Source organism: Lycium ferocissimum, chromosome 10 (assembly GCF_029784015.1).
Source record: "Lycium ferocissimum isolate CSIRO_LF1 chromosome 10, AGI_CSIRO_Lferr_CH_V1, whole genome shotgun sequence".
NCBI classification, from domain to species: Eukaryota; Viridiplantae; Streptophyta; class Magnoliopsida; order Solanales; family Solanaceae; genus Lycium; species Lycium ferocissimum.
The window spans coordinates 43,346,244-43,369,912 of record NC_081351.1 but is presented as its reverse complement, the minus strand read 5'-3'; the positions used below and the strand labels follow the sequence as shown (position 1 = coordinate 43,369,912).

Here is a 23,669-nt window from a genome sequence, read left to right as displayed (position 1 = left end):
GGCAAATTGCTCACGTAGCTGAATTTTCCAATCGAGTTAACGCTTAATGAAGGAGGTGGACTTCAACCAATTCAGCCCATCTTATGAAAGGGGCCACAGATTGATCAAGTGTGTTTATGGAATAATTACTTGGCATATCTAACTCTAAGAGGTAATTATTGATAATAATTACCTTTTAATTTATATATATTTAGTAGGTACAGTGATTTTGTAAATTATTATTCGTAGCTACACTAAAATGCATTAGATTTATGGGTTGTATTTCTCCCTCACTCCTCTCTTCTCCCTCACCTCTCTCTCTCTCTCCCCTCCATCGCCTCTCTCTCCGTTCCCTCTCAGATCCGCTCCCTCACCTCTCTCTCTCCTCCATCGCCGTCGCTCACCCCTTGCATGCATCGAAGGATCTAATTGACTTTCCCTTCTAATGCTTTTAGTTATATTTTACCGATTTTATATTCGCTCAGTGTTAATTTTCAAAAAGTAATGTTGCTATGTGATAGAATTTAGAAACCCAGCAAACTGTAAGATGACGAAATATATGTGTAGAAGTTATTCGTTATTCACATTTGACTGGAAATACGAGTTAATCTAATGGCGTTGAGTGGCTGATTGTTTTGGAGTTCAGACCCGGCGATGGCGCGTGGAGATTCACACACGTCGGAGAAACCGGAATCCTTGAACAACATGAGATCTCAGATCTGAATGTATTTGTCATTTTTTTAGTGTATTTTTTTCATTTGACCAAAGATCTGACTGGAATTCCTGGCTTCTTCTCCTTCTTGTATATCATATCTGAGTGTAATCGTCATTTTTTGAGTATTTTTTTGTATTTGACCAAAGATTTGATCAGAATCCATGGCTTCTTCTCCTTTTTGTAACTCAAAATTTAAGTGTATTTTCGTCATTTTTTGAGTGTATATATAAGTTTAATGTATTTGACTAATTGTATTTTTGGGAAAACTGGGTATATTTTATTTTATTTATATATTGATGTATCCACGGTTGCCTTCAAATGGGGTTGTCTTTAAATTTTGCCCTTTAGATGCGCTGGTCTCCAATTTTGTCCTTCAAAATAAAGAACTATGCTTAACGTGGCATAAGTTCTTTAAGGAATCCGGCATAAATTATGAGATATTATGAACGAAAATATAAATTTATGTCCGTGAAAAAATTGTTTGTCTTGACAGATAAAAATTAAAGACCAGCACAAAATAGGATCAAAAGTGCAAATGACCCTTTCCTCAGTTCGAACTATGGGGGCTGAGGCTGACCAGGTCCTCACATTAATGACCCATTCTACAAAATTACATTTGGCCCTCTGGTATGTTAATATGTTAGTCAGCATTCACACACACACTATCCATTAAAATTGATCCTCCCACCCTGTTCCCTCTCCCACAAAACACACATACATACACCAACCCCCCCCCCGCCCCCCCCCCCCCCCCCAAAAAAAAAAAAAAAAAAAAAAAAAAGGAGAGAAACAAAAGTGATTCATTAAACAGGCATTAGAATTTAGAAGAAACCAAAGAACTAAAAGAAGGATCATGGTTTATTTCAGCAGCAATGAGGAGAAAAAGTTAAAAGAAAAACTTAAGTGGGAATTTCTAAACATATGAACTAGTCCAATACTAAACAGAACAAACAGATGTGTCAAGGATCACTAGAGCAAATCGCAAGCATATTAGCACCTAAAAAATACAGATTTCAGAACATCATTCAAGAATTTAGCACATGTCCTAAACTTGCTCAACCTTTGACTTGTTATGGAAGCTAGATTGCTTCTCTTCATTGTGAGACTTGCCAAAGCTTTTGTCATTTCCCATCTCCAAGGACTCAACAGGGGTTGATTTCTTAGTAAATCCCTTCTTGTCACAGTATATTGCATATAAGATAAGCTGCACTGTTCCTAAACCAAAGCCAAAACCATTTGGGATCTGCAATGTTACAACATTTATTGTTTAGTAAATCCTTAATCAAGTGCAAGATCCATATTTTGGTATACTGAAAGAGTGAAAGTTGATCAACATCACTTCTTAATTCTAATAGGTACTTACAGCAACAAAGGGGTCCTTGCCAAGAAGGCCAAAGGCAAACCAGGAAGCACCACATAAGAACACGAACAGTGACAAGAAAAATGGCATAAACTCCACGCTCTTCGTCTTGGTTACCAGTCTCTGTATACATAAAATTTATCTTGAGTTTAAGGCTACTAATAAAGTAGGTATTAGGTAAAATGGCTTAAATTTTTGAAAGCCACTAAATAGTAGGTAAAGTGGCTTAAATTTTCTGAAAGCTATCAAACATTTCCAACAAAAGTAGGAATCCCTTATGTTAAAATTGAACATCTAACAACAAAATCATCCCAAATTGGAACTTATCCACCAGTCTATGAGTGTTAGAAAGAGAACAAAAAATGGTGTTAATTATCTTTTTCCAAGTTTTGGAAATTATCTTATTAGAAAGAAGCCCCTTATTTAAAACTGAACATCTAATAACACATTCCCCTAACCCCCACCTTCTTGAGCATCAAAGTTTGGACCTTTTTACAGAAAATTATAAAGTATAGTCAAGAGAATGGAAAAAAAAAGAACTCTAATTAACTGCAGAAAAAGATTAAGAAATGGTGTCAAGGAACTTACTATGATGGATAGAGGAGATCCATACATAATGATAGAGAATATAGTGGCAGCTATACCACAGAAGAGCTTCCTGTTATTTCCATGTAAAGCAAGCATGGAAACAAGGGCTACTGCAGCAAAAACAGTAAGGACTAATAGAAGAAGTGCTGAGATTTTCTTCTTCTCTTTCTTTGGTGCAAAAGCAATGAAGATCAGTACATAACTGCTCTCAATTACAGCTCCAGTCCCATTGATTGTTGACACCAATAGATTGTTTGGTGACACAAATGGTAATCCATACCTATCCAATTGATACACAAACAAACCAGTTCAAGAAAACATACATCACTTTCCACTACAAAATCAAGATTAATAGAAACCAACAATATTTTTAATGAACAAGATGATGTCTTTCTCCATAAACAGATAGCCAAATCCTAAGATTTGAGTAACTGAACACATCCTAACATTTTACTTGTCCAAAAACTGGGACAGCAATCTTTATGGCAAAAGAAAAGGAAGAAACAAAAACAAGAAAGAGTAATTGTTGAGAGGTTCAAAGTTTAGCACTGATTATCAGTGGAAATCATATAAGTAGAGTTCTTGAAATGACTTAATTACCCTAAAATTAACATAAAGTATGATAAAGGAGTTCATTAATTGGAACTGAAAAAGGTAACAATACAACAATTTTCTTTAAACTTACCATGCAGAAAGCAGGCAGTTGAGTAAAGTCATCACGTAAGGCAAGCCAGAGAATTGTTCAGTGGATCTGTTTTGAATAATCCTCTTGAATGTGATTCTAAATTCAGCCAACAAAAGAAGAAAGAAATCCAAATGAAAGTTAGAAAGTTAAATAAAAAATTCATGTAGAAACACCCCTTTTTTTCTCATCTGTCATTCCAAACAAAAGTTATAAAGTATGAACACCAAGAACATAATATACAAGAAAAGTAAAGAATCCACTTTTTAAGAAATGTAAAAGTTCTTGAAAATGCTCTCACATTGGTGCCAAGAACAGAAACAGAGCTGTGGCATTTCCTGCAAAACAGAGAAGAAGAAAACAAAGGAAATTGAGAATGCAATACACAAAACGAAAAATCAAATACAAAAACCCTTCAAGAAGAGTGAAGAAACATACCAAATATTCCAAACACAAAATGCAGAGTATGAACAACACCCATTGCTTCTTTACTAGTTCACAACAACTTCTTTGATTCAGAGATAGGGAAGACTGGTTTTTGAAGAAACTTACAAAACTCTCCAAGAATTTCAAATAATTGGATACCCAAATGAGAAAACTGAACAAGAATTCGAAAATAAGAGACTGTTTCTTTTGAAAATAGAGTCATATAGAAGGGTATATATAGGGCCAGATGAAAGAAGGACAGTAAGTCAGTAACTGCTAAAAAACACTAAAGTTTATATTAAGAGTATTTTTCTTTTTCCACCCTTTCCTTGTCCCTATCAGTTGGGTCACACAACTATTTCTGTGTGCGTTGAGCTTTCATATTTCAGGACGTTGAGCTTTTATATTTTTCTTACTAGTACTACTAACATTGCCTATTTTCTTCAATGTGATTAAAGTTTATTTTGATGATAATTGGTACTCCTATTTTATACGTGGTGTGACAGTTTCAGGTTGGAAGTTAAAAGTGAAAAAATAAAATTTCTCTAGACTTATATGTACAACAATAACAACATACTGAGGGTGATCTCACAAGTGGAATCTAGGGAGGGTCGGGTGTATGCAAATCTTACTTTTACCTTTGCAGTAGAAAGGTTGTTTTCGGTATATCGTCGGCTTAAGAATAGTGTTTTTTAAAACAGGTATGAGAAAAACATACGAGTAAAAATAAAGATGAAAATATGGAGAGAAAACAAGTATTGACAGCAAAAATAGTAAAATAGCTAAAGTAAAAAAAAATAACAGTAGTAATATATCTTCTTTTTTTAAGTTAATCATGCAGTGTCAAAATTCAATAATTAATTGATTTCACGCCATAAAAAGTTCACTATCAGAGTTTTAGTGCTTCTACCAGCAAGGACTTTCTATTCCCGGGACTTGAATACGATAATATCAATTAATTAAAGAAGGAAGAATCTTCTATCATTGCACTGCAGTTCCTGGTGGTGTTCACCCCCCCCCCCCCCCCAACCACCACACACTCTTCAATACTTGTCACATTTTACTTTTAGAGAGTCAAATTACATGAAATTTAACCAACATTATAAGATATACTAAAGTTAATTAAATTCACTCTCGGAAAACAACAATACATGACAATCATTTGGGAAAGAGGGAATAGAGGGGAAAAAGGAAAAGGCATACATATTGATGATATCTCAAATTTGGAAAAACAATATGTTCTGCTTATAAAACAAAGCCTTCTATCATCTTAAAACAAACAAGTTTCCTTCTTTCTTTTTTTTTTTTTTTTTTTTCCTTCCAAAAAAAGGGTAAACGAAGCAAGAACTAATTCTCACCTTTAACCAAATACTGTTCTCATGATGCTAATCAAAGCACTCAACGAAAGAAAAAAATGAAGTAAGGAAGTTATATACTCATATTTAGTACAATTGCTTGTATAGGTGACTAATTAGTCTAAGCCTATTTAACAAACCTTCTCTTTATTAACAACTTTAGCCATAAATACGTCAAAACATGCTGAACAAATTTGAGATGTCATCAATTAATACACCTTTTCCTTTTTGCCCTTCTGGTCACAATTAGTTAGTTGATCCATTTAATACCTTCGCATTTTGATATGTACATCCTTCTTCACTTTTCTCGCTCTTTCCTCTCTTTTTTCCTTATTGTTTTTATATGTGTGATCAAGTCTAAATTTTAGTTTTCTGCTCGTTTATTTCTCTCCTTTTGTTTTTCTTGGTAGTAATAAGAGTTTACTTTCTCGTGTGCCATCTGTATTTAATAGTTGCTTGGCGTTTTAAAAGAAAAAGGTAAAAGCACATAGAAAGACAATGATTCGATTGGCCACGAATGGAGTTATTTGGTGAATGAACCTCTATACTCATGTCAGAACATTAGTACGAATCGTTATATGATTTAAACTTCATTGATCTGATGGTACATTAAAAAAAAATTAACAATATAATTGTTATATTTCCCTAAAAAAATGTGCTTTACAGATGAGGAAAGTTGTAGAGTTCATTGATGATTAAATTATAATTGGATGTTGTAGCAAGTCAGTTGTGCAATAGAGCTGGCGCAAAGATAGTAATGAGAAAATGCGACGAACTGAAAAATGCATTATATATCCATGAAATATACTCTTTTCGGAGAGCGATCTAGGCGTGAATTTGGCAGCAAAAAACCTTTCTGAAAGCAAGAAACACCAATCTGGATAGTTATTCTCTTTTTACATAGTTTCCTATAAAGTAGTATATAACAATACCAGACCCCTTATATTATAGGGCATATTTTTGGTCATATTATTGCTAATATATGTATTTTTACTCCATATTATATGCTTTATAAAATAAGATAGAGTTTTTTTGCATAATTTAATACGGTATAACACCGCCAAATCAAACGATATACATTAGTTATGGGAAGACTATTTTGTTTAATCAGCCGACCAATCACCACATTACTTCGGTTATACGAGATAATCCGTCCAAGTTATTATTGTATTGTTTTACACGGGATTTTATACCAAATCTAGCTTTCCTAATTCCTTCCATTAAATGATCCTACCATTTTCTTGGTCTATTTTAGAGCGAGATTGCAAGTTAATCATTTTATATTTCCTTTTTATGTGGTGCTTATGTTGTTTAATTTTTCTCACTTTCAACTTTGCGTAATAGTCATTAGGCATCCGAGTTTAATGATATAAGTTTTTGTTAGAGGTAAGTGTTATGATTCAAATTCGTGAGTCGTGTTAGGCATCTATAGAAACATTATCTAATAGACGAACGCGGTATTTTTTTCAGTTCATGATTTATTTGTTAATGCCAACTAATTGACATGTTAAAGAAAAACGTCAAGCAAAAAAATGACTTGACCATGTTAAAGACAATAAGAACTTCATTGGTGCATCAACTGAAACAATGTCTATGGTAGAGTAAGGACTAGAAAATAGTCATACAACAACATGTGCTGATATTAGCTTGCTGAAAATGTCACTGAAGTTCTCATTTTTATAATAAGCAGAAGGAAGAGAGTACACACAACATCCATGCTCATTTGGATTAATTTTTCCCCAAAATTAACATCATAAAGTGTGTTCTTGTATGTGTGGTTGGAGAGCAAGAAGGACAGCAACTAAATGGAAGTCGAGAATGATGCACCAAGGTAGAAATCGACAATGAAGTCAATAGGTAGATATTTAAAGTTAATCACCTTAACTATCCTTTTTGGCCCTTTTTTCTCTGGTTAACTCCAAGTCAATCACCGAGCTACAAACTCGCAGTTTACATAGTTTTTTATCGATCTGAACTGATACCACTATAGTACTTTTGTAGTTTGTTTGTGTCTTAAAAGACTGATGCTTGAAACACCACTAAGATATTACATGTGAATGTGTCTCGTTCAGTTATAAAGAGAATCACAGGTGAAAGACCAATCCTATACTTGATTAGAGAGAATTCTTGAAATAGATTGTCTTTTTAAATATTACTTGTTTCCGTCATTGGAAATTATGGATGATTTTGGCCAGAAACTGATAGTCTCAATCATGCCATGAATTGAGCGACCGTTCACAAGTCATAGATGGTCGTCTTTAGCGAAGTTCCGCCTTTCCAACCTCTCCTACAACATTTATTTTGTCAAAGAAGAACGAAATAGGCACACTAACTACTCTGATTGGGCTTGGATTACTCACCCATCTCAACTAGTTGTGTACATTAATAGGTATAAAAAAAAGAGCAAAAAGAGTTGAGTTCGAGCTTTTTCTCTTCACTAGTGCAACAATGTATAATAAAAAAAATCTTCGTTTCTCCTTCTTTAACTAATAAGTTCGTGATTCAGTTTTGATTCATGTAGCAATGTATCATCTCAGGGCCTCCTAGCCGCCTCATTAATAACGTGCATTCAAACAAGTTCTCTTTCAACAATAAATACCATGATACAAAATGAAACACATATCCTTAATCTTTGACTTTTATTCTCTTTTTCCCCATCTTGAAAATGATATTCATTGTAAGAGGGTCATGGAATTGATATAATTTGGAGAACCTTATGCACGAGCCATCGTTTAATATTAGTGCTCCTAAGATTTCTTTAAAAAGAATAAAGAAATTTTTTACCCACTTTTTGTTTAAACATCAAAATGCACCAACTTAATAAGTGTTTAAAATGTGAGATGAATAGGTTATCGTTATGGTTTCCTTGCCTGTGAATGTGAAACAACATTTCAAAACAAAATATTGTAATTGTGTCCCGTTACTCCCTCGGATAATATTTATGGATAAGTTCTTCAACTTCAAAATTATGATCTCTCCCCAATCCACCGCAAGTAGTTATTGCCTTATTGACAATTCTTACATTTAAATGTACAACTAGTCCGCATCTATAAGTTACATTAAAATTGCACATTCATGGCCACATATATGATCCGAAATCACAATCTAATAAATAAGAAAAAGACAAAACACTCATAAAAGTTTAAAAGAGATGGTGAGATATCACTGATATTGGAAACACAGTTTATCAGAATTTCTCCCGATGGGAAGTATATATCTCTCCTTTGAGTTGAGTTTTTGGTCGTTTTGACTCTTTTTAAAAGTTCAATTAGGATGTTTTGGGATCTGCTAAATATGATTGAGGTGAAAAGTTGAAGAGGGAGTACTTTTAATTTTGATATCTTAAATTAGAAATTACTGCAGGGTAACGAGGCGAATAAATGACAATATAACGATATACCGTCAACATAACAATCATCCTCTATAATAATATTTAACTATAACGGTCAAGTTTTCTTTGGAATCGACTTTCATATTATGTCAACATCTCGCTATAACAGTCAAAAATATTCGGACAAATGATTCCACTATAGAGAGGTTTGACTGTAATTGGAAATCATGTCGAAAAGAAAAGAAGAATAAAAAACGGAAGGAAGGAAGAAAGAAAGGGAAGTACATTCATTGAAGGTTACAACTTACACTGCCCTAATAAACAGGACTCTCTTCAGTTTCTTACCTAAATCCCACTGGCTGCAAATGGGGTGTCTAAATCAAGAATTGGCCACAAAATAGAAATACAAGCATTTGCAGCAATTTGTTGTGATAAGAGTTCCAAGTATTATTCTCATCAATTTCATGAATCTTTGCAACCATGACATCCAATGCTTTTGAGCTTAGGGACTCCAATAATTCCTGTTGCATTCAATTTGTGGGGAAGCATAAGATCTTTTCTACACTAATTGGCCCTGTCCTGTATATATGCCCTTTGACCTAGGTAGGTTTTAGTCTTCCTATCTACCTTTCGTGGTTTTTAATTAGGGGTTTAGTTTATTATTTGCTATCCATTAAAAATAACTATTCGGTATTCAAAATCAACTGACCTGATTAATTCGGATCCGTATCATGTAGAACTCATTAAAGGAGGAATCGTACCCAACTAGTAGCTTCTTCATTTCCAAAATATAATTAAGAGTAGAGGAATCACATTATAATTAAGAGTAGAGGAATCACATTATAATTAAGAGTAGAGGAATCACATTCATCCTACCATGCACACTCGATGATAGTTTTATATAATTAAGAGTACAGGAACCACATTCATCCTACCATGCACACTCGTTGATAGTTTTATTTGCTCTCTCATTACAAGGAAAAGGCCAAAGATCATAATTATTGCCGACAAGTGTAACCTTCATAATTTACCTTTGACACAATTAGGAAGCATAGTTTTGTTACGTATGTAATTTTAAGATGCTACTAATTTTGTTCTTGAGTTTATGATTAGCTAATTGTTATGATAATCTTGTCAAGTTGCACCCTATAGCATAGGTGTCTTAAACAGGGAAAAAGACATGTCTAATTTGTCATGTTAGTTAAGATTTTCAGGTATGCACTTGCAATCATGAATGATTCGATACTCTTTTAAAGTAAATACGTAAAGTTAGCGGACGTTAGTAAACCAAAAGGTGCTTTATTAGTCAGAATATTCCACAATAGTGTCCGACCTTTCTTCTCTAGGATAGTAATATCTTTGTGCATTTCTGTGACAAAGTTTGAAAAGACAAAGTTAAAATAAAAAGGAAGATTTTCAAATAAGATTATAAAAAAGTCATAACATTTGTATAGTTATAAGATTTTTGAAATTTGGGTCCTAAATATATCTCACAACATTTGTGTTAGCTGCATTAAAGTTTCATGCTAAGGGTAAATTGATAAATTTTAGTTAATATATTTTGAAACTTAAGAAATTATCACTCTTTTTGGAACGGAGCCGGAAGGAAATGTTGCCTCATAAACTTTAATAGAGGGAGCATTGGACAAATCTAGCTAGATAGCAGATGTGCCCGCCCGGCGCCCGCTATGAGACGTGTATAAATTTGGACAATTTCATACTTTGATGAGTACGTGCAAGCAACAAGATGACAGTGTATGCCAAGAAAAAAATCTCTTTTTGTTTTTTCCTCAATCCTAAATTATAATTCGTTTTATTTATAATCGGATATAGAGTTTAACCAAAAAAAAAAAAAAAAAAAAAAAAGTAACACAATATATCAAAGGTACCTTTAAAATCTTATGGGAAACGTGTGCCATTCTCTTTTGAATTTACTGAAAAAGGAAAGATTTTTTTGGCTATAGTATTCTCTTGTTCTAGGATTAGTTTCATATGCCTTTGTCCTCTTCAAACTTCAAATATGCAAAATAAACAAACTCTACGCCTACCTTGACGCATTTTGTCAACTTAATTAGATGCAGCGAATACTATCGTAGTATAAGTCCATTAATGTCGGTATCAATGGTTAAAGAATGGAACGTGGATCACTTTGGAGTTCGGACGAAAAGTACTAAATATAATCTTCTTGGCTTTTATATTCAGAAGAGAAATATTCCTAAAGCATAGTGTACATATTAATTTAAAGGTTAGATGTTATAGATGATGATCACCCAACTTTCACTTTATTGCGTTAAAGTTATTGAACTATTTTTTGTAATGAAAAGAAAAACAAACTTACTTAAGTATCAAAAAAGTTACTTTCTCCGTCCCAATTTATGTGATGTAGTTTGATTGGGCCCGGAATTTAAGAAATAAAGGAAGACTTTTGAATCTTGTGGTCTAAAACAAGTCAAAGATATTTGCGTGGTTATAAATCATCTCGTAAAGCGTAAAGAGTAAAGTTTAAAGTTAAATTGTTGCTAAATAAGGAAAATTGTCATTCTTTTTTGGACTGATTAAAAAGGAAAGTGTGTCATATAAATTGGAATAGAGGGAGTATTAGTAACATATTTTTCACGATTAAAAAAAAAAATCGACTTTACGCAAGTATTATAGAATAAAGTGAAAAAATCGAAATGCACCCAAGGCCCAAGCCCAACCATCTTGATGGTGGTTTACGTAAGACCATAACAATATATTGTATCAAATTATTGGATGTAGAAATGACTGTGAGATAATATTGGAGACTGCACAACATCTGTTTGTTGATTGTTCTTGGATAAAATCATTACGAGGTGGTATTAGCAGCTGATTTGTCAACATATCCAACAAAGGGGCATTCTGCAAAGCATAATCCAGATTAAAAACAAGCATTGAAAGACATCCAAAAAAGAAATTATGGCAGCAACATATGGGGCCATAATCTACACCCTACCTGGAAAGCTAGAAATTGATTTTCTTTTTAGAGATTATACCTTACAGAGGTATTTTGTATTGCAGCAAATATAAGTAGCTAGAGATAAGGGAAGGAGTGGAAACACTTGGGGATCTAAGTGAGCGCGTAGACGTGAAAGTTTTATCCAAAGATCACTTTGTACTTAAATTAGCATTTTGAGGCCTATATCCGTGGTTAACCTGTGGAAGGATGCCATGGATGTCAGGTGTTCTTTAGGCATATTAAAATGTTTGTCTGTCTATGATAATATCCACATTTATTACCAAATAGGAATTTTGTTAACATTGTTGACGACGCTCTTTCACTTTTAGCATCCTTCAGTCTGAGGGAAAGAGTAATATATGAAGCGTTAATAAGATGTCTAAACTGATTCTGGCTTGCTAGCCATCCTCTCAGCCGCTCTTACTTGAAAAAAAAAAAAAAGGTGTTATGTTTGTGGGGGTGGACGAAGCAAGGATCTAAATCGGGTGTGCTCCAAGCTGTTTTCCAAGTAGGAAACGGACCACAACATATGATCTCACGAGTGGGATTTGGGGAGGGTAGAGTGTACACATACCTGTCTACCGTACCCTTACCTCATAGAGATAGAGAGGTTGTTCTCGATAGACTCTCGGCTCAAATAAAACATTCCACAGCAATTTGAAGGAGGGGATACGGAAATGATAAAAACAGTAACAACAACAACAAAATGATGCGCTAGGGAAAGTAGTATCTTTTTTAAATTACCAAATTGAACTTACAAGTGAGTTACTGTCATTCTTGAAAGCCAAGGAGACATTTTACAAACTTATTTTTATTGTAATAATAATGTTGTACCTAAAGCTCAGATTCCAAGATCTGTGGTATGCATGGTACAATATTTTTGAATCAGTTCCAGTGCGTCAGATAATCACGGCATTACTTGTTTGGTGTGGAGGAAAGGAAATCGGACAACGTTTCACTCGTCACAAAGTCATGTGATCTTTTAACACCATAATTTGGAGGAAAATTCCGAGACAGAAAAGGGTTTACAGTTCCAAGAATATATCCAGTTGTGCACATACTATTTGGAATGTTGTGCGTAGCAAAATCATACTGTTTGGATACATGCATCATTTAAACTTATCTTGGGTTTTAGTTTTCAATTATCCTTTATGGGAAACGAACAATTGAAGAAATACATAATATGTGGATTGGATACCACAAAATCACACTGTGGTACGTATTTTAGTATTAATTTATATGTAAATAATACTAGTACTTGTTTAATATATATAAAATATTTTAAATCTTATTTTATTTTTTAGAACTCTCGGTAACATATTTTTATAGCCATAAAATTCAACATATTTAAAATTTAAAGTTCAAAAGTTTTTGCTCTTCTATAAATTTTTTGCCAACTTAGACGCAGCAACATAAATCATAATGGATGGAATTATGTTTGGATAGATACGGTCCCCAACTTTATATTTGTTCTCCTTTCTTTTTTATTTTGTTTTATTATACGTATATATCTCTACTAGAACGGTAGAACCTATTTTATAATTCATACATATGTCAAGTATATGTACAAGGACGATTCGTTTACAGAACGGTGACTATTTGGTGTTTCTTTTTCTTTAATATTTCTATTATATATAAGTGTCCAAGAGAGACTAACATAGCAATGAATACTTGTACCAAAAGCTATATAAATTATACACTTTAACCAATTATTTTTTTATCTCACGTGGACATATGTCATAGTACTGAATATTTATTCTCTTCTTATGTATACGTGTATGAACTTTAATTTTAATTCTCTGACACATTTATTTCCTCCGCAAACTTTTAGTTGTCCACTTTTGATTTTTCACGTTCTTTAAGAATTAATCAATGAAGTACTCCCTCCGTCCCATATTACTTGGCCACATTACTAAAAATATATGTCTAAATTACTTGTTCATCTACAAAATCAAGATAAAATTAATTAAATCTTTCCAACTTTACCGTCTCCGTCCCATATTATTTGGCTACTGAATATTTATTCTCTTCTCATGTATACATGTATGCACTTCAATTTTAATTCTCCGACACATTTATTTCCTCCGTGCACTTTTACTTTTTCACTTTTGATTTTTCACGTTCTTTAGAATTAATAAATGAAGTACTCCCTCCGTCTCATATTACTTGGCCACATTAATAAACTACTTTTTTATCCCACGTGGACATATGTCATAGTACTGAATATTTATTCTCTTCTCATGCATACACGTATGCACTTTAATTTTAATTTTCTGACACATATTTATTTCTTCCGTGCACTTTTGACTTTTCACGTTCTTTAAGAATTAATAAATGAAGTACTCCCTCCGTACCATATTACTTGGCCACATTACTAAAAATATATGTCCAAATTACTTGCTCATTTACAAAATCAAAATAAAATTAATTAAAATCTTTCCCATCTTACCCTCTCCGTCCCATATTACTTGGCTAAATTACTTGTTCATTAACAAAATCAAAATAAAATTAATTAAATCTGTCCCATCTTCCCTTAGTAATAAATGTTCTTGAAAATAGTCAATTTTGATTAGAATATATTTATTGGAGAGAGATAGGGGTAAGATAGTAAATTATATCTTTTATTTATGATTTCTTAAGGGGCGTGCAAAAGGGAAAGTGGCAAGTAATATGGGACGAAGGGAGTATAGATTTTACCATAATATTCATATTTATTAGTGTAAGTTTCAATAGCCTTGTAAAATGATTTGAAAATGAGTAATTAATGTGAAAGGTAAAATTAATAATAAGAAGAATTTTTTTTCTCTTGATATGTTAAAGTTGACAAGTAAAAGTGAACGGAGGGAGTGACTTTTATTCCCGTTTTCCTTCTTTGTCAATACTTTAAATGTGAAGAGAGGACGAACAATAGCATTGTAAATTTGTACCAAAAGTTATATAAATTGTACATTTTAACTAACTACTTTTTTATCCCACTTGGACATATGTCATAATACTGAGTATTTATTCTCTTCTCATGTATACACGTATGCACTTCAATTTTAATTCTCCTACACATATTTATTCCCTCCGTGCATTTTTACTTGTGCACTTTTGACTTTTTACGTTCTTTAAGAATTAATAAAATGAAGTATATATTTTATCACAATATCCATATTTTTAGTATATAGTCTCAATAGCCTTAGAAAATGATTTGAAAATGAATAATTAATGTGAAGGGTAAAATAAGAAGAAGAAAAATTTCTTTCTCTTGATATGTTAACGTGGACAAGTAAAAGTGAAGGGAGGGAGTGACTTTTATCCCTGTTTTCCTTCTTTGTCACTACTTTACTTATTTTACTCTCCTTTGCATTCTCTGGTTATTGTTCTTTTACATTTATAAAATGTATTACTTTATATTTTCATTTCGGAATCAAAGGTGATTTACCATATAACATATATCTTTCTAATTTTGATTTCTTTTGTAACAATTCCCTTTTATCTATAATTGTTAATATAAAAAATTATAATGTAACTAATTTACCCCTTATTAACATATTTTTTAATTAATTTAACAAAAATATTTTATTAGTTTTGCTTTTAAAAAAATCAAATATATACAACAGTGGTTCTTATGTTTGGATCTGAACAGTTAATTAATTAAGATGTCTATCAACCTGTCGATATACATATAAGATATTAAATAATTTAAAACAAAAAATCTAGAATCAAAATATTAATTTTCCCTCATATTCTTACTAATTTTCTTTTTCACATTGATGAATAACTTTCATTGTCATGATAATGAGAAAAAAATCTGACTCTTTCCATCTCAAAGACTTAATTCCATCATATGTTTTTAATTTTTAAACTCCATTTTTTAATTATAACTAAAGTGATGGTACATAAAATACATTTTGTATATGTTGCTATATATAATAACAATTAGAATGTTTTTAAAAGTTATTTACAAAATACAAACCTTAAAGACTAGCTAATTAAAGTGAATAAACATGTTCGGTGCACGGACATATATTGCTAGTTTTCTTTCTATTTGTGAAACTTTAGAAGTTGGTATCGGTTGCCACTTGAAACGACCTGCCATTTTTAAGCTTTTCCATAAGTGCAACGACAAAACGTTGTGGATAAAAAAATGTGATGTGCAAATATTGTTAAAACTTATGATCATTAGTTTTCTTTTTTATCAAAAAGTGATGAAATTTGTATTTTTTTTCCTTGTTAGAAGAGACCATAAATATATCTGAAATACAAAAATGAAATTATTGGGAAAGACTTTCATTTCTTAAAGAACTTTCACAGGGGAAATAGTAATTATGTCTAGGTTATTACAAGTACACTTAATTTTTTGAGGATTACTCCTTCCAATTAGGAAAAAATGAGCATAAAGTTTAGCTACATATTTTTGATTAAATAATCCCATAATAATCATGCTTTTGCATCACCATTTTGGGTGTTAGGTACTTCCTTCTCTTGGGGTTTCCCTAATTCCATATCTGCCTTTCCATTTTCCTCAGCTTTCTTGCCTTTTCCTTTGTTGCCTCTATAAATTGCATACAATATCAGTTGTGCTGTTCCTAGCAAGCCTCCTACACCATTTGGTACCTGCGAAAATTTGTCGAGTAGTGACATTTACTCCAGTAAATACTTATTCGAGCTCAGTATTTACGACATATCAAACAATTTAACCTTAAGAATTGTATAAATTAAAAGTAGGAATATGTGTCACTTAATCACGGATAACTGATAAAACTTTATATACCCGACATAGGTGTTGGATGTACACACCGAGTACGAGTAAAAAAAAAAAAAATTCAATTTACCATGCCATTAATTATTTTTTTGTAAATAAATGTAAGATTATTGTGCTTACTGCAATGAATGGGTCCTTTCCAAGCAATCCATAGACAAACCATGAGGTACCACATAGAAAGACAAACAAGGACAAGAAGAAAGGCATGTACTCCACGCTTTTAGTCTTGATCACTAGCCTCTGCCAAAAAAGGAAATAGATCAATAACAACAAATTCCATGAAATATACTTGACAAGTTATTTAACCAACCAAAAAAGATAAGAGCTGTCAACAAAAGTAGCTTGGAATGATTTAGGACAATGATTAGTCTATTCTTTTAAATAGCACAGCTGTTCAAGATAAATATTGTTTTCCATTAATTTTTTATAATTTTTTCCGCAGGCATTTGATATGCAAAACCTACTAGGCCGACTAATCTGATTCGCGCCAGGTAAGTCCATTAGAAAGATATGTGCTCCGTATCAAGAGGTTTTTGTGAACTCAAGATCTTGGTTAAAAGCAAGGAAGTTCTGAAATTTAGGATAAAATTCACAAAATAGCCATTTTTATTTTGAATCCATATAATTAAAAAATAATCACTGTCACGGAGTTTCAAATTTCACCGGTGAAACACATTTTTCATGAAATTTTCACTTGTAAAATTTAAAACTCCATAACAATGGCTATTTTTCAAAGATGGAGTCGAAAAGTGGCCAAAGACGTTATTACTATCGGAACTTATTAGTTCAACTAAGGGAAAACTACGTATATATACATATTAAGGAGAAATATTTACGAAACGTGACGATAGTTTTTCTTATTTACAAAACATAAAGAATAATTACAAAACTTGATAGTGTATGAATACTGTATGAAGTCAAGTATATTGAGTCCAGAAAATTTTATTTTTTCTCTGCAGAGTGTATGATTAGTGTATGAATACAGTACGTATATTCATACAACTTTCATACACGATTCACACATATTTTTCATGCTCACCGGAAAATAGTCAGATCTGGCCGGAGCAATGAAGAAGACGAAGGGAACAGTGGTTTGGCCGGAGCAACGAAGAAGAAGATCTGGCACAGAATTTTTCCATTTGATGGTGGTGGGAAGAAGATGGATTTTTCCATTTGATGGTGGTGGGAAGAAGATGGACTACAATCTGGCAGCACTGAAATTGCTTTGCTCACAGCTACACAATGCCAAAGAAACCAAAACCTATCAAAACCAGCCGGCTTTCACTCTTTCTGGCATTCTTTTTCAATGTTCTTGGCTCCAGGTCTCAACAACACTCTCTCGTTTTTCATCTCCCCTTCGCCACCAGATCTGGCCGGTTCTCTGCCAAAGCTCCGGTAGATTCCACCGCCGGAGGATGGACGGAACCCTCGCCGGCGGGAAGACCATTAGCGGTTGTTAGAATTGGGTATTGGAATGGGTTTTTTTTGGGTAGAATGTGTATGTGTATAGGTATTGTAATATTATGTTTTGTAAATAAAAAAATATCGTAACGTTTCGTAAATATTCTCTCTAAATATGTAAATTTATGATTTGTGCAGATTAAGCCCACTAACGGGGTGACACACTCCAAAAGGTTCTCCATATTCTCGAACTCAAACCAAAATATTTAATTTAAGGATAAAGGGATCTCAAGAATCTCACTAAATGTCACGAGGAGTAAGATAAAGATACATACCATAATTGACAAAGGAGAACCATACATAATGATGGAGAAAATTGCAGCAGCAAAGCCACAAAAGACCTTCCTTTTATTGCCATGGAGGGCAAACATTGAGACTAATGCCACAGTTGAGAATATGGAAAGGACAAAAAACAGAAGTCCAGAGATTTTTGCCTTTTCCTTCTTGGGTGCAAATATGAGGAATACCAACACATAAAATGCCTCAAGTCCTGCACCTGTGCCATTGATAATTGATACCAATATATTGTTTGGTGACACAAATGGCAGACCATACCTGTTATAATGATATAATCCATCAAAGATTTAATTAATCACAAATTTTACACAACCATCATATAATTAGAAATTTCAGGAGCATAATGTTGGTATGAATCAGCAGAGGCAGATCTAGGATTTGAAGGTGACGGGTGCCACAATTTCTTCAATATACATCTTGTTAGGAACATATATTTGGGTCGGGTTCATCTTTTTTTAGTTTATTCGGGTCAACTTAATAGACTTTTTTTATTTGCAAATATGAAAATTACATCTCAAAAATCAGGAAACGAACATAATTAACATCTTAAACAAGGAATCACACTTATTAACACCCATTAACAACAGAAGTAAAATCAACATTTTCACCAAGGGACTTGCATCTCTTTTGTATATTAAAAAATGAATTTGCACAAGTAAAATAATATCTTCAATAAGGGAATTACACCAATCAAAATAAGAAAAATAATAGGAAAACTCTTCAATAGGTAAATACTCCCCATAAGTAAATGTAGAATTAGATAAACTTCAAAGTTCTCAAAAATAAATCATAAATTTCATGTTTTTTCTAAGCAGTGCTTACGAAATTTCCATCACAATTTAAGTAGTAAAGTGATTTAAATTGAACATAACAATTACAGAATAGCATAAATTTTTATAATACACTCCCTCCGTCCATTTTTATTTGTCTATTATACTAAAAATATATGTCCACTTTTACTTGTAAGTTATATAGTTTGGAAAACCAAGACATAATTTACCCTTTTATACCTATTTTACCCTTATTATTAAGTACTCCAATTCATTTCTCATTTTATTTATTACTTATTAAGAGTGTCTCAAGTCAAATATAGATAAGTAAACATGGACGGAGGGAGTAATAAACAAAAGAAATTATAAAAACAAAAAATTGAATTTTGATCTCAATCCAAAATTTTCATTGAGAGCCAAGTTTTTCGATTTAAATACTCACAGATTTGAGATTAAGAGAAATATTTAATTTAAGGGTTTTTGAAGTTTCTATTTGTGTGTTCTCGCTTGAGATTATAGAGAAAATAATAGAAAAGAGGAAAATCAATATAAGTAATAAAAAGATAAATAGAAAATTGGGAGGGAAAAGGGAATTACTGGTACAAAAAAAGTAAAAAGCGCAAAGGAAAATGGGAGTCGGAAAATATTCAAGATAGATTCAAACATTCAGTCTATCTAGGCAGACTTTTTTATCCCCTAATTTACGGTCGGAGCTAGCGGGATCAAATATTTAACCTAATTTAAATAAATTACAACATAGGTATATAAAAAATTTATTAATTGAGGGGTACTCCCATGGTGAAGAGTGGATCCGCCCCTGTTTCTGAGTCAAATCGGTACGGATATAATTTCTTTTATGGAAACACTTTCCTTCGCACCAAACACACCCTTAAGGTGAAACGCATTTTTCTTTATCTTTTTAACCGATGTGTCTTAATTCTTTTTTTATGTAAAGCATATCCATACTATAGTACTTCACCAATTTAATACCCACACCTTATCTAGAATTCTGCTTTTGACTGTTCAACAGGGGAAATTTGTTTCAATAAAAGGGACTTACAAGTACGAGGAAGAGGGAGCAAATTAAAAGATGAGACTAGAATAGAAGGTCAAAGTAAGTCAAATTTCCTAAAAGAAAAGAACTACTAGAAGAAAACTGAAACAAAATTAAAGCACATATATATATGTGTTAGTTTAATTCAAGAAATTTACCAAGTAGAGAGCAAGCAGTTGAGCAGAGTCATTACATATGGTATGCCTGAGAATTGCTCGGTTGACCTATTCATAATGACCCTCTTGAATGTAATCCTATACCAACAAGAAGAAAAAAATGTTAATGAAATGTTTTTGGTCAATAGTGTTCGGGCATTCTGTATGCACCTCGACTATTTTACGATTACTAGGTAATTTACTACCAACACAATATCAAGTAATTCAGCCCACCAACATTTTTCAGGAAACACATTTCATTTAAAAAATTGAAAGAAAAATTCAAGAAGGCTTACATTGGAGCCAAGAAGAGAAACAAGCCAGTAATATTGCCTATATCAAGAAACAGTAAGAAGAATAGAAGAAGTCATGAAAAAAGAAAGTATAATGAAAATCCAAGAAAACGAAAAGGAATTAAAAATGGAAGGGCCACTAGTGAATAGAACTGAGAAGTAGTACCAAAAATCCCAAACAAAGTGTGGAGAATTTTGATGATTGCCATAGCAGAGGTTTTAGTTAATTTCTTCAAGAAAGTTGGAAAAGAAAAGGCAAAAAGGAGATATTGTGCAGAGAAGCAAAACGGTGCTGTTTGTAGGAAATAATATGGGGAGGAGATATATTATGTGTATAAATAGCGCCATAAAACAAACAGGTTGGCTAAAAGAAACAATCTTTTTTGCTTTCTAGCTCCATACGTGTTGTATTGGTAGTAGTACTAGTATGAGATGAGGTCCTTATCCTTCTCTTTTTAGGTAATCTAGTGCTCTCTCTTCTTCTCTCCATACTTCCTTCAATTTTTCACCAAATCCTTTATTCTTTTGTTCTATATTTTTACGCACACAAATTGGATATATACAACCATGATTGAAGCTCAAGTAGATTCATGAAATGCTGGAAGTCACACCTAAAAGTCCAATATTTGCTCCTAATAAGACGGTTGGGCAATAGGGTATACATGGACCGAGTTGGTTCGGCTTTTTTAAAGACCAAACCAAATCAATTGCATCAGGTTTTTAAATCTATAAACCAAACCAAATCAATAAAAGTCGGGTTTTTCACTCTCGGATTTTCTCGATTTTTTCGGGTTGCTCGGGTTTTTTGGGTTTTTTCTGGTAAAGTCTTCATACAAAACATATAACTTGTACTTCAAATATTTCTTTAGTCCTAGTAAGACATTTAATGCCTAATTAAGATATTTATTAAGAAAATAACACAAAAACGTGAGATGAGAAATGAAATTGTACTAAAATATTCAACGAAAAAAATTAATGAAATTACAAAAAATAAAATGATCATAATCTAAAAGTATTAAGTCATGCTAAAATAAGTACGGCTAATAAGTATTAATTACATGACTAGATATTAAAAAAAAAAGTTATGTATTTTCACTTTCTAAACTAATATAAAACTAAAGAATAGATATCAACATTATTGTCATTAGGTGTTAGATATGAATTACTTTTGTCGACACATTAGTATTGATTTGATTTTTGTTGAGTTTTATTTCATTTACTACTATCATTGGGCTATAAAATTTATTGGACCATTCAAAATTCTAATTTCAAGCTTGAAATAATATGTTAAAAGATAAAAAAAAAAACGATGAAAAAGTCAAAGAAACATTTATAAATTACATTATAAATAAATATTTTTATGTATAAAATATGTTTGAAAGTTTATAAATGTAATGTCGGGTTGGTTTGATTCGGTTTGATTGTTTTTAGTTAAAACCAAACCAAACCAATAGTGTTCGGGTTTTTCTTTTCAAAATCAAACCAAGTCAAACCAAACCACTAGTCGGGTTTTTTTTCGGATTGGTTCGGATTATAGGTTTGGTGCGGTTTGTCAATTTGCTTTGTAAACCCCTATTTGGCAATATATTTTTTTTTTTTACGTATACAAATGAACTATCCAAAAAAAATTAGTTAAGATGTCATTTCACAATTATTGTAATGGAGAAAATGCAGTTCAAATTGGATGCTCAATGGATCAAATCACATAACTAATTAGAGAACTTGTTGATTGTGTCACCAGCGAGTTTATATTTTGGCCGACTAAAATTTGTAGGGCCTGTTTGGAAAGCCACCTGGTAATTGGAATTGGTGTAATTACTAGGGTAGTAATTACACAGCCTAGTAATTACACAGTAGTGTAATGATAACGACTATTTGTTTATAACGTAACGTAATTACAGTGTAATTGCAAGCGTCTTTATTTGGTTGCACAAGTGTAATTACAAATGTCGTTTAAGTTAAAAATAAAATTTAATTATAAAAAAATTAAAATTAATATTTAAAAAATATTTCCTTTATAAATGATATTAAATTAGTTATCTAATAACACATTGTTTCTTGAAAATATATTAATTAATAATCATATATTTGTAACTAATATTGTAACAAAAATAATTGATATATATTTTTCAAATTAATATTTAATTTTAATTAATTATAAAACTTAAAAGAAGACTTTTTTTGTGAGAACGTCATGGATTGGATGTTTGGCAAAAAAATAATATTAATAAATATAATGTCATAACATTATTCAAATGTTTGACACAAAAAATCCATCAAATGTAAGTGAAAAATAAACAAGATGCAATGTGAAAGCAAATAACTTAAAATTGAAGATATAACCTAAATTCAAAATCCAAAAGAAAAAGTTCAACATAATACTCTTATGTCAAATTCCAACATTACATAAGTAAGTTCCAACGTAACTTAAGTAAATAATTCAAAAGAAAGGAAAAATATAAGTCTATAATCTCATTCACAATGAAATTCTACTTTAATAACGTCACCCGTTATATGTCAAGTTTGTTAATAACTCATTCTTTCCAATATTAAGAGGTGTAGTTTCAAATATTAGAATAATAACACGGTTATGCTAAATGAATAAAATAAAAAAACACGAAAGCAATTACTTTTAATCACAAGAAGTAAGGTTGAGAACGAAAAGAAAGAAAATGAAAAATAAATAATATAAAAATAAAAATACATTTTAAAAAATAAAAATAATAAAAAAGTAAAAATAAAAAGAAATTAAAATAATAGAAATAAAAAAATATTAAAAATCAAAAAAATTAAAATAATAGAAATAAAATAAATTAAAAATAAAAATAAATTAAAGTAAAAAAATAAACAAACTAAAACCCTGTAATTACAGGGTGTAATTACACCCAATTCCTGCCCCCCCTTGAGAATTGGAGAGTGTAATTACACCCTGTCAATTACACCCAATTCCCACCTAACTGTGTAATTACTTGATCAATCAAACAAGCCAAACTGTGTAATTACACCCAATTCCAATTACCTGGGTGGCTTCCAAACAGGCCCGTAATAGCTTTAATGAATGGAATGAATCTCACATCAGCGAAGGACGAGAACCTAACATGATTTGGGCAATCCCTCCTCCCTTTGAACTAGTTTTTGGGGGTGTGAATCAGGTCCAAGGTCCATTTTATCAAGCTTTAGAGCTTAGTGTATCATACAAGACGATAATTGATTAGCTTCTTTCTTTTCAAAGAAAACCCTTCAAATGGTTTTAAAAAAAAAAGGGAGAAGAAAACCCTTCAATTACTACGTGAATGTACCGAAAAATCAAAGCAAAGTTGCTAGTGTAAAATATGAACAACATTTTAACAAAATTAAGTTTAACGGGAAAAAATCTCCATTATTTCTTCTTAATTCCTTTGAAATTAATGCAATCGGAATCAATCGCTTTTAAAATTGTTGGGAACAAGATTTTCCCCCATTTCTATTAGTAATAC

The 23,669-nt window shown here is 31.9% G+C and overlaps 2 protein-coding genes across 3 annotated transcripts; both read right to left on the bottom strand.

Moving 5' to 3' along the window:
- Positions 1 to 1,534: 1,534 nt before the first annotated feature.
- On the bottom strand, positions 1,535 to 3,979 carry LOC132033987 (bidirectional sugar transporter SWEET1-like). The gene is made up of 6 exons (XM_059424182.1): positions 3,763 to 3,979; positions 3,626 to 3,662; positions 3,328 to 3,423; positions 2,643 to 2,922; positions 2,058 to 2,177; positions 1,535 to 1,937 (listed from the first exon to the last, which is right to left on the bottom strand). The coding sequence occupies exons 1-6, from the start codon at positions 3,803 to 3,805 to the stop codon at positions 1,740 to 1,742; spliced, it is 774 nt and encodes a 257-aa protein (XP_059280165.1). The 5' UTR covers positions 3,806 to 3,979; the 3' UTR covers positions 1,535 to 1,739.
- An 11,693-nt stretch (positions 3,980 to 15,672) lies between these two features.
- Positions 15,673 to 20,549, bottom strand: LOC132033986 (bidirectional sugar transporter SWEET1-like). 2 transcript variants are annotated; one of them, XM_059424180.1, is made up of 6 exons: positions 20,360 to 20,549; positions 20,197 to 20,233; positions 19,904 to 19,999; positions 17,900 to 18,179; positions 16,284 to 16,403; positions 15,673 to 16,015 (listed from the first exon to the last, which is right to left on the bottom strand). In XM_059424180.1, exons 1-6 carry the CDS (start codon positions 20,400 to 20,402, stop codon positions 15,839 to 15,841), a joined length of 753 nt encoding a protein of 250 aa, XP_059280163.1. In that variant the 5' UTR covers positions 20,403 to 20,549; the 3' UTR covers positions 15,673 to 15,838. The 2 variants fall into 2 exon arrangements, with proteins under 2 accessions (XP_059280163.1, XP_059280164.1); XM_059424181.1 differs by lacking the exon at positions 20,197 to 20,233 and having other exon boundaries at positions 20,360 to 20,514.
- Positions 20,550 to 23,669: the final 3,120 nt, after the last annotated feature.

Coding starts and splice junctions, on each gene's coding strand:
- LOC132033987 (XM_059424182.1), bottom strand. CDS start 3,805: ATGGGTGTTGTTCATACTCTGCATTTTGTGTTTGGAATATTTG. Junction 3,663..3,762: donor TTTTGTGTTTGGAATATTTG/GTATGTTTCTTC, acceptor TCTGTTTTGCAG/GAAATGCCACAGCTCTGTTT. Junction 2,178..2,642: donor GATCTCCTCTATCCATCATA/GTAAGTTCCTTG, acceptor TTATGTATACAG/AGACTGGTAACCAAGACGAA.
- LOC132033986 (XM_059424180.1), bottom strand. CDS start 20,402: ATGGCAATCATCAAAATTCTCCACACTTTGTTTGGGATTTTTG. Junction 20,234..20,359: donor CACTTTGTTTGGGATTTTTG/GTACTACTTCTC, acceptor TTCTTGATATAG/GCAATATTACTGGCTTGTTT. Junction 16,016..16,283: donor GAAAGGACCCATTCATTGCA/GTAAGCACAATA, acceptor AAATTTTCGCAG/GTACCAAATGGTGTAGGAGG.